This window comes from Sinocyclocheilus rhinocerous, unplaced genomic scaffold (assembly GCF_001515625.1).
Source record: "Sinocyclocheilus rhinocerous isolate Xijiao unplaced genomic scaffold, SAMN03320098_v1.1 scaffold28, whole genome shotgun sequence".
Classification (NCBI taxonomy): Eukaryota; Metazoa; Chordata; class Actinopteri; order Cypriniformes; family Cyprinidae; genus Sinocyclocheilus; species Sinocyclocheilus rhinocerous.
In genome coordinates, this window is record NW_015652416.1 from 1561202 (window position 1) to 1573125 (window position 11924).

The 11924-nt window shown below is 36.3% G+C and overlaps 1 protein-coding gene across 1 annotated transcript; it reads right to left on the reverse strand.

The window, feature by feature from the left end:
• Positions 1-1366: 1366 nt before the first annotated feature.
• On the reverse strand, positions 1367-4476 carry hoxc13a (homeobox C13a). The gene is made up of 2 exons (XM_016521019.1): positions 3768-4476; positions 1367-2455 (listed from the first exon to the last, which is right to left on the reverse strand). Exons 1-2 carry the CDS (start codon positions 4429-4431, stop codon positions 2199-2201), a joined length of 921 nt encoding a protein of 306 aa, XP_016376505.1. The 5' UTR covers positions 4432-4476; the 3' UTR covers positions 1367-2198.
• Between the last annotated feature and the right edge of the window lie 7448 nt (positions 4477-11924).

Sequence of the window (11924 nt, forward strand, 5' to 3'; positions counted from 1 at the left end):
TCAAATGGGGGAATATATATATATATATATATATATATATATATATATATTTACAGCAGGAACCTTTGGTTTAAAAAAAAATCAACAAGCCGGTTTTCTAGATCTTAGAAGTTTAACTCTACTAAAAATCTGTTTAAAAACAAACATTTTTCGAGTTAAATCACGTCTGATTAATTCTCTCTTAAGACTCATAAGAACTGTCCGGTACAACACCGTCTTTAGCAAATTAGTTATAACAGAAAGTTGACAGTATTTAATTTATTCGTTGAATGTAGCCTACACACTGCCATTAAAATTAAAAGGTGTGTCATAAGAAAAAGTATTTAAAAGAATTTACACCATTAACAGTGCTTCAGGCAGTTTCTTTTATTTAATCATATTGAAAAGTTAATAAGCTTATAAGAAAAATGAAATCTTTAACCATTAAGTGAATATTATGCTTCCGACCATACCTTCATGATGCAAGAAACAGGATAATCCCAATCCTTGTGATCAAGTAGGAAACGGTGAAGATCATATTATATCTGACTGTGGCATATCATAGTGACATTTCATTGAAAATTCGCCTTCTTTCGCTTTTATTGTTTAAAAACATTACTTAAATTATGGTAAAATTACCTACGAATGGAGCGGACTTTTAAATCTAAATTAACGATAACCAAGAATTACATTATTACTACTATAATTAAATAAATAAACACTACGTGCCTAGATCACATGCAAGTGCACCGCTTGAATTATTAAAATATGTAAGGCCTATTGGAATCCCGTTGCTTGAGCATTCTGGTTCAAATTATAGGCTACTCGGCGCTAAATTTTGGACTGCCAGCATTTAAAGTATAGACAATTTAAATGTTGTAAGTTATCTGACAATACTTTACCATTTGCAGTTGTCAATACCATCTTGTCTTGTCACTAATATGAAGGTTGTGTATATTTTTCAATAGCTATATATTTCAAGCAACCCCGAGCACTACTATTGATGAACAAAGTTAGTCTTTGCAATATGCAATATCTTTCCAAACGACACAAAAACATTTAATCTATTGTAAGAGCTCACTTGAAAGCTTTATCAAACAGATAAAGGTGGATTGACACATATGCATCTATCTATGAAGCGGCCAAAATTGGGCCACCGCTGTCATTGATAACTGAAATGCATTGATTCACTACAAGCAGCATGAACTCAACAAATTCCATTGTCATTTTTATTTATGAAATATGTCTCAATTCAGTACTTTAGGAATTGAACACCACAATACAGTTCACATACTGCACGAAAAGAGATACAGACAAGTCGTGTGAACAGCTCCAATGCTTTACGATATATATTTCTATATATAAAAACAAAAAGGTTGTGCATTACTGTTTAATACTAAATGATTTTTAAATGCTTACAATCATTCCAGTTGCATGGCAGAGTCATATCCTTCACTGCTAATAGGGACACATACAAATGATTTTGAAACATTCCTTTTTTACAGACCTGTCATACGCGAAATCTAAATTAAATAATAGAAGCATTAAACTGTACAGTTAACATTAGCAGCCTGGTTTACCCTCGGCATTAAAAAGCAATGTATCCCACACTGAACCATTTAGCTTTTGAAGTCTCGCAGGCTCATTCTAGCAAAATCTTTGTAATTTCCACGAAAAACAAATGTCGGTTCTATTCGTGATCCAGTTCAACATTTGCTACAGCCTTTCGAGAGTTTATACAAGTCTTGATTCATCCAAAGTGTCCCACGGAATTATTTTTTCCCCTCTTCTCGTACATGTTGAGCCCCATGAGTGTTTTCTGCGGCTGGTTGGCTTTGACGCACTCAAGAAGCAAGAAGAGATGCAGAAGGGTCGGGTCTCCTTTTATTTTCAGATGCACGTAAACCATATGTCTCTTTGATACTTGTGTAGTTTTAAATATTTATTACTTATATATGTACATTCATAGAAAAGGACGAAGTTGAAATGTTTTCTTTTTTTTTCTTCTGTATTTTCACAGTTTTGTATCATATGCCCAAAAAGCCAAAGAGTGGGCGGTTATGGTGTGTGTGCATGTTTTAAATTAAATAAAGCGAAAGAAGACAGCTTAGGCGTGAGGCTGCCCGGACGTTCTTCATTCATGATTTCTGAACAGAGGTAAATAAAGGACTTTCTGGACGGAAGGATATAAGCTGGGGAAAAAAAGTACGAAACGTACATCAAGTATGCATGTGATTATTAGGCTTGGATTTACTGACAAACTTTTTCTCCTTCACTCTGCGGTTCTGGAACCAAATAGTAACTTGGCGTTCTGAGAGGTTGGTTGTCGCAGAAATGCGCCGTCTCTTGTCTTTGGTGATAAACTTGCTTGCTGCATACTCTTTTTCCAGTTCCTTTAGTTGTATCTTGGTGTAGGGAACACGCTTTTTGCGCCCTCGACGATAACTGCTGACTTCTGGCTGCAACGGAACAACATCTATCAAAAAAAAAAGGAAACATTATTATTACTTGCTTGTCCGGTGAGACACTGATAAAAGATGAAGAAATTTGGTTCAATTCTGCCCCAAACACACTTGAAAAAACTGTAAAGACGATTTTCATCAAAAGGACTGCATTAAACAAGCATATTTTGTTATATCCTTATTTGTGGCAATTCGTATACCTGTGTATGTGACCTCTTCTAGGGAGGAGGGGAGGGTTGCTAAACGGGTCAGGGGCGTGATGGTGGTGACAAGCATTCACTATAACCACTATAATGCGACAGTATATTTAGCTTAGATCTGAAATTACAGTGAACTACCAACATAGCACTGGTAATTTTGATTTGCCACAGCTGAGTAACAATACTGAATGGCTGAGTTGGTATTTGCATCATATGCAATATTTTTGCTCACGGCTAAAATCAATAACTTGACTACAGAACGTCAGCTGCTCTTAGGAAAAAAATTATGCTGCTCCGTGGCATTCGCAAAATGTCCATAACAGATTGCGGGGCACCACTCCCGATTACTGCCGACAAAGATTTATATGCGTGGTACAAATAAGGACCTTCTGTATTATCATACGGGAGGAGCAAAGGTAGACACTATTGCCATACCCCAGTTCCAAATTGCGTGACTTTCCTAGCTTTAGAATCCTGTGACTCAATAATATTTGAGTTAATATATGACTAACCTCTGTAACCAGATACGTCACTCAAACATTGTACTATTTTATGTAAGAGGTTGTAAATAAAACGTATAGTCTAGGCGAACTAAACTCTGTCTTTCTGAAACTTGAGTTTAGGATTCGCTCAAATTCTTGTTGTGGTAAGCCAATTGAACATTTACCGACTGTCACATGTCATGAAATGAATAGAACAAAACTGACACATTTGACAGGTTCCTGCAGACCTTCTGGATGCGCAATCATAATCCATTATGTAGAGTTATGAGTTGAAAGCTCTTATGAATTGATTACTTTTCGTGAAGAATACATAGACACATTTCATTAAGGCGAATGCTTTGCACGTTGAGTTTACAGTTGGGGAAAAAGTACACTCTAAAAAATGCTGGGTTGTTTCAACCCAACTTTGGGTCAAATATGGACTAACCCAACTTTTGGGTTAAAAATGTAATTGAAAAATTAAACCCAACAGCTGGGTTAGTCCATATTTGACCCAAAGTTGGGTTGAAATAACCCAGCATTTTTTAGAGTGTATGTCCTATCATAACAGGTAGTCGTATCATCCCTGTAATACACATGCACTTTTCATACTTTCATGGTTTCACAACTATACCAAGACATACCTGGAAACGGAGATTTCCAGAGATGAGAAGACTGTGTTTGCTCCTTTGAACAGTACACCTGCCCATCCCAGCCATTCGACAGAGCCCAGTGTTGATAGCCCTCCATGGGGATCAGTGCATCGTGACGTGGCTCGGGATGCGCACTAATACTGGGGACCACCGACATGTCTAGATATCCTGGAACCGCCTGGTACGAGCTGGCAAAACTCGGGTAGAAAGCAAACTCTTTTGCCCTGCTGGAGAGCTCCTCAGTGGGCAAGGCGCTGCTCGTCTCGGCATATTTTTCTGCGGGATGGTATGAACACGGTTTCTGCTGCAAGTTCACGTTGTGCGAGTGAGATAATCTGCAACCGTAGTAAGGGTTTCCAAACGGGTAGCCGTAACTCAGAGAGGCGCTTGATGACGTCTGTGGAGCGGGGCACTGTCGCCCAGTTTCAGGGGAAGATATATCCGAGTACACGGATCCCTGGTGAGTCGCTATGGTGCCGGAATGCCGCCCCAGCGCGGGGTGTGAGATCAGTTCCCTGCAATGAGTCGCAGGGCAATTCCCGCTCAGTCCTTCCATAATTTGGCTTTTATTCTGATTATTTTCATTCGGGCTTTTTTCATACACGTACATCAAGGTGTCCGCCCAGCGTGGATGCAGGACCAGCGAAGTCGTCATATCACGGGCTGCCGATGCTTTTTAAAAGTCGCCTACTCCAAGACTGATACCTCATTTCCAACTACATTTTACACACGCGCATGCGCACGACTACATCCATGTGTCAAGTTCATTAAAGCGCAGGCACGTGATATGCTAACTATCCCAAAGAGACTGGGTTGTGGGTGGGAAGAATAATCCCTTTAAACAACTACTGGCTCACGTTTCACGCCTGGCTTCTAGGATTTTCGGTGCCCAGGCATTGGCTAAGAGAGTTGGAGATAGCTGTTCTTAAAGGGGAAGGCTACAAGCTAAGGGGAAAGAAAACAACCTCAACATTTCGGCCGACAAATGTCTGGACACTTGGCAGTATGCACTTTTTTATTTTTTTAAATTTAACCTTCATTGTCTACAATCTCAAACATTGCATATATGTGACAACATAAATATATGCATATATACATACTCATATACATAAAAGGAAACGTGCAGAAATTCATAAAGAGTTTCACAGAATATGAGTAGCATAAGCGAATTATACATGATCGGAATCGTATGAATTCAGTTATTCTTCAGTTATTTTCTTGCAATAAAAGTATTTTTTTTGTCATCGTCAGTAACCTAAAGGAAAGGATTCACTTCCAATTGCATTTGAGGGAAAAATACTTGCGTTAGGCTATTTAATATACGAATGAATTATTCTGCTGTAAATTAATTTTAGAAACAAATAAAATATAAACCAAATCAACAACAAAATAACTAATAAAATATACCTATAATAATATGCGAATAAAAATGCAAAAAAAAAAAACACTACAAACAATGAAAATACTCTATACAGGGCAAAAAAGCATTAGTGTGCTCTGTCATGTTATTTCATATACCATTTTCATTATAAAACTAATGGCGTGTGATCATGAATCTATCGATATGTATGTTTCTGTCTCACTGTTATAAAATAATTTGCCTCGTATTCAGTTACACAATTGCAGTTTTAAGAATTGTTTAAATTATTATTTTCCATGTACCCTCCAATGTTTAGGACCGCGTGCTGATGTGTACGTAGTTTAGTTTGAGATCAAACAAAGCAAATACAAACAGCAAAATATACAGCTGAAAAAATATTTGAAATGTTAAGTATGGATATTTTTACATTCTTCATTAACATCTTTCCCTTTCACTGACTTGTCCAAAATGTCCAATGTCAGGATTACACAATACACAGCCAAAAATATTTGTAGTTTTTCCAGGTATTGTAGTTGTTTATTATTTTATGCTCCATTTTTATTCTTTTTTTTAAATTCTAGAATGTAGAATACAACAATATTTAATCAGATCCAGCTAGTGCCATGGCAAGAAAAAACGCATAGACACAGGATCAGATTTTCTCCCGGTCTGATGTTGCACATTTACAATGCAACGTTTCATGAGGAAAGAATAAGAGAGTCCCATACCCTGTTAAAACATTCCTCTGTTATTAGTTTCAGTTGTGTAGCGACTAGACAGACAGAGACGGTCTTTGTGTATTACAGATAATCTGAACAGTTTTTACCATTTAGACATTTTTTTTTTTTGCGTTAGATATAATGTTGATGAGTTCATTGATTACTCCTGTTTGCAAAGATAAACCCATCGTTGTCTTCACAGACTGAAGAATGGACAAATCTTACAAATGGCAGCTGCATGGAAGTCCAAGGTCAAGGTAAAAAACGCAGACAAACAGGGTCGTAATCAGAGTCTAGACAGACAAGAATGAACTTCACACTCGTATGCATGCAAACTCGCTGTAGTTTGAAAGGCTTTGAGATACAACTTGGGAAAACGGAAAAGAAACCGGCAAACAATCCAAGTGGTCCCCAAAGTAATTTCTACTTTTTAAAGTGCACCGGCAACTGTTAAACTGTTACGAGTAGGAAGACAAATACGACTAACAATGCAGAAATCCCCTTCCGGTGAATCTGCTTTCTTCCTCTCGTATTACTGTGAAGTGTTCCTCTGTATGACATGTTAATTATGGCGCTTCTAGCTTACTCGTCTGACTTATATTATCAAGATTTGTAGACATTAATTAAATGAGCTACGGTACTAGAACTATAGGTTCGTCACAAAACAGGACAAAAAAATGTTTAGTACTGATGCAATGATGTACAATATTTCTTTACATTTTCTTCCTCAAACCAGCAAATTATTGATGTGAAAATAAAATTGTAATGTAAGCCGTAGGCCAAAGAGTTTTGGTCGAACATGTTACCTTATTACCGTATTTAATGTAAGGCAGAACTTGCAGTAGCTTATGCAGTAAACTATTAAATTTACCCTGGATGATCATTTTCAAAAGCTCACTTTGATTAATTTGTCATTAATTGCAAACAACAACTTCAAAAGTTGATTTTTAACAATTAAATCGGGAACGATCACTGTTAAACAGCAGTTATAACAAGTACAACAAATCTTATTTTAATAAAACAAAATCCCAAGTGATATGAAAAGTAGCCTAAATCTGTTCGTCAATGCGAATACATTTCAATTATTTAAATAATGTTTTATTTATTTCATATTCAAGATCGCACTCCACACGCAGCAAGGTTGTGCTCACGTTATTGCTTCACAGGCTGAAATATTTATTCAAAAGACACGCAAGAATCTGTTTGAATAAAGTAAGTTTGAATATGTATATTCATAAAACGATTCGAAATGGCGTTCATTTAAAAGGCTCTGTTGACAATATCTGCTATTCCTGTCTGTTATTAGTCTGAAATATGCATTTTAAAGCTACCGTTGTTTACACTTGTGTATTTTCAATTAAATTAATCGCATCTCCTCTCTAACACCGTAAAATAATAATACTGCGTACGTGTAATCTCAGGCTTCATACTTCACTAGCCTGTGCATTTCCATGCAACAGTTCAAATTACACCCTCTTAACTAAAATACATGTCAATTTTCGACATTTTACATCGTGAAACTACATTACAGTTCCGTATTAGCATTTCAAATCATTGAGCAATGTTTGAAAAACAGCAAGAGCGCTGAAATGGGACTCTCACCACACTGCGCCTTTAAAATTGTGACCACAGTGTCAAACTGGAAGATGATCTTGTGAGTGCCTCTGTGTCTGAGTCAGTCTGTTTCTATGTGAACGTGCGCCTGTGATTGGTTATGCGAGAAAGCACTTTTCTTTCTTTGCATTTCTTTGTTTAGATCACAAAACACATTATTTCACATGTCAAACGATTTATTTCAACTATTGCAACCGTATATTTATTCAGTCCCAAAACTAGAAATCTGAACTTTTTCCGAAAACTGACTTTTTAGCCCCAGTTTAACAAACTAACAAGGAGTGATGTTTTGAAAATACATATCAAAATATCAAATAAAAATATTACAAATGCTTAAAGAGAATAAAAAGTGTAAGAAAAGCATTGCCTGGGCTGTTACAAATTGAGATATCTCGAATATAGATAAAAAGAACGAACCAATTACGTAGTTCCAACATCGTCGACGTCATCACACGAAAACACCTAAAAGCGACAATAATTTACAAAAAATAAGAATGCAAATTGTCGGTCACGTGACAAATTCTTCTAATGTCAAACCATATCTAATGGTAAAAAGCAACAGATTTATTTAAATATTTATATTTTATCTTATTTTTCACAACAAAACTTTAGTCTGTTTTCATTGCTCCGCATGCTACGCACTTAACCTACAATACCAACCTACGAGCTACTATACAGGCATACTGAGTAAAGACAGATACCTGTCGCTGTCTACACATCTCTCTATCACACTGGACCCAAATCGTCATTCAGACTTATACATCTATTTATGCATGTGCACATATGACAGAAAACAAATGAACGGAATTTATTCCTCAGCAAATAACTTCATCTTTAACCCTGCCTCATGCAAAAACATTTATAGTATACACAAACGTTAAAATAATACATTTTTGCTTAATTTTCTTCTATTTTCTGATATGAAAACAAGAAAAATACATTTTAGGCTCTTATAAAGCACAGATTTGAGTTGATCCATATACCCATTAATTTATTTCTAGAATAAAACAAGAGTTATGCAGTTTTGCTCGTCCGAGTTAAAAGTCAATGAAATCTGTCATTCAGAGATTTGGGAGCTGGATTGTTGTGGCTGAGCGTCTTGCGTTGTCATGGAGCGGGGAAAAATCGATTGCAACACCGGTTAAAGCTCGCTAGCCTGGGCGCTATTAAAAGGTGGCTTCTATTCTGGTTTCTAATGCACAGAGACTATTTGAATATTCACGTTCGATAGTTTAGTCAGTCAGTCAGTCAAAAAAAAAAAAAACATTATGATGGGCCTATATCATACATCACAAATTAGATTCATTCGCTCGATATTCTTTAAAGACTAATGTTTATACCGAAACTGCATATTTTCCACCTTAATTTAATTATTTATTAAGACTTGTCTAATTGCTAAGATGTGCGTTAAAAGTACGTACTTCTATCGCTCTATTACAAAACCTGGTTTACAGGTAAAACTGATGCAAATAAAGACATCCACGCAGAATTTCCCACCAAAATGTACATAATATAGTATATTGCATTTTGAACAAAAGAAAGTTCTTCAAAAAACGTAAACGCAACCTGTTCTATGCCTTAATCATCATCAAAAAAAAAAAAAGTAAAGTGCTCCAGGCATTTTAAAGCTACACCTTGCCTCTGCATGCACATTCTTGCGGGGCTGCTGCAGGCCTTGTTCAAGAAATTGATTCTCCTATGACAAAAATTTACATCTTGCAGAGTGCCGTGCCAACGTTTATGAATGTGTATCATGTCGCTGCAGTGGCACAGTGCTACTATACTATACCCCTATACCAACATGGTTCAATTAAAATTTAAGCCAAGAAAAGAACAGTATACTGAGTGGGTAGTACGACTAACCAGTCTTCCAAACTAAACATATCAAACTCTGTTTCGTCATGACCGTCCTTCTCCTTCCAGAAAGCCATACCGTCCCTTATAGAGAAGAAACAAATCCGTATTAAATCTCGCATAGTTGTCAGCAGAATATGGCTCGGCCTGCGTCAATTCAGTCTCGGTGCAATGCGGTATAAATCTGTGGCTGATAAGAAGAACGTGAGCAATGCGATAGGCTAATTCAAATCTGCGGTCAGGCAGAGTATACAGCAAGAAATGGGAAGCATCATTGCGTTCCTAATAATGATACACGGACCGGGATGTTCATTTTTAACCGTTTTAACACAGAAACCCGACAGTACCTGCGTAGATTTTTTTTGTTAATTGTATATCACCTGCTTTGCAATTAGCACAAGCACTGGTTACACTGAAGCGAGAAAGCAGAATCTTACAAAACCAGAAACAAACCACGAAAAACTGATTATGGACACTGTGGAACCACGTTTTGTTATGCCGGTGTTCTGACGATTTGTGCTACCCTGTCAGATTTTGCTACCTCCCATTAAAACAGATGGTAGCATAATTCGATAGCGAAAAGTGCTACCTATCAGATTTTGCTACCTATCAGATTTTGCTTCCAGCATGATATTAATAAGGTGTGAGGCTTTATTAACATGTACACCTACCCCAACCCTTACAGTAGGATAAATACAGTGTTGGTAGCATAATCTGGTAGCATTATTTGTCAGAACACCGGTCCATTTATGATGACTTGTTTAAAGTCTGTGAAGTAAAATTAGACAACATTAAAATTCAAAAGCACCTGACAAAGAATCTCATGCAATATGACAATTCGTCCTTGATTTTCTGCATCACTCGTTTATTTTTCCACGTTAAGGCTTTTAGATTCAGAGGGCTGCTTTACAATGACAACCAAAGGTCCGTTTGTCACATCGTCTACACAGACAAAATGTCTCCCCCACTTTCAGACACGTCTCGTCGGAAGTCCAAGTTCAAGTTAAAGGAGGCGTTCAGTTCCTCTGCAGACATGTTAATTGCGACAGCATGGCTCTAAGTGTAGCTTTCTCGGTTTCTGACATCTTTTCTTTTCAGATAGTCAAATAAAAGGTCAAATAAAGTTTTCGTATTTCCTCCATATCTAACGGAATAGCCTATAGCCTACCGTTGAGATCTCAGAATGCATGTACCAGCAGTGGGATTTGAAAATGAACAATAATCTGTATATACTGGTGAGCTGGAATATTTTGGACCAATCTCATTGTATTGTTCTGTATAAGTAATGCTTCGAGCTCTTGTTTTACGTGAAATTGTTCAAGTTTCAAACCTAGCAATTTTGGATTATTTCAGAATATTTACATATTTAAGAAAGAAAAAAGCAGAAGCAAAACATTACAGCAACCAGTAGATAGCAATTTACTTCAAGTAATTTCTATTGCATTATACTGTAGAAAACAGCCACATATACTACACCGCATATCACATGCTACATATCACACATAATTTACTGATCTGGAATGATAAGCAAAAAACATAGGCCTTTGTCATCGCTTGTTGTTTTTTTTATAAGAAAAAAAGTAACATAAGTTTAGGCTTCTAAAAAGCAACACACAGGCTATCTTGAGTTAACTTTAACAAAGGACCAAAACGAGTCAACTTTTGCGGCTTAAACATGAATAAGGGATGCCACCATCGTCTTTTCAACAACATGCAACAATTATTTAATTAGAACAGCAGTGAGTTATTTGACGTTTAACAATGGTTTTTCCGTAGCAACAGCTACAAACAGCAAAACTAGAACTTATACATCCACAATAACTTGATACTATTAACAGCACTTCTTTTTTATTTCACAAGGCGTTCAGTCGTCACAGGAAAAAAATATCCTCGGATAATCATTTCTTATTTACAAAACTTGATGAAATTATAACTTCTTCATAATCGTATAAAATAACTACACGAAAATAAGAAACCCAGTGTAAAAACCTGATTCTGATTAAACGCTGATTTGATATTGATCTATGGGCAGTTTACACTTCTGAAAAATCTGGCATCTAATAACATGCTATCATGTCGACACACTAGTGTACGTACGTTCTCATACAACCTTTCTCTCCTAAATTTACAAACTTACAGAATTTAAACAAATACGTAATATCCTTTTAGAAGTTACATAAGACATTTACACATTTTCCAATACAAAATAATTTACACCGATCATCCTATTTGCTAAATTATAATATTGGTTCTTAACAATTACAAAAGGTGCAAACAATGATATTAAATAAATGAGCAGAAAATACAGGAAAACCAAAGTAATGTGCAGGACTTAGAGGATTTTGCTACAAAACCACCATGACCAAACAAACAGTCATTGATCATCGAGGAATCTACACACCAAAATAGGAACCCAGGGGATGTGTGTAAATTCAGATATTATTGTTATTATATGTGGAGTAGATATCTATTGTGTAAAAATATCTTAATGAGCGCAGTTTTAAGTAAAATATGATCTCTATTTATTATTATTTTTTAATAATAAAGGCTTTCTGCATAGGGCATGCACACTTGGGCACTTAATTGTGTGTGTGCGTGTAT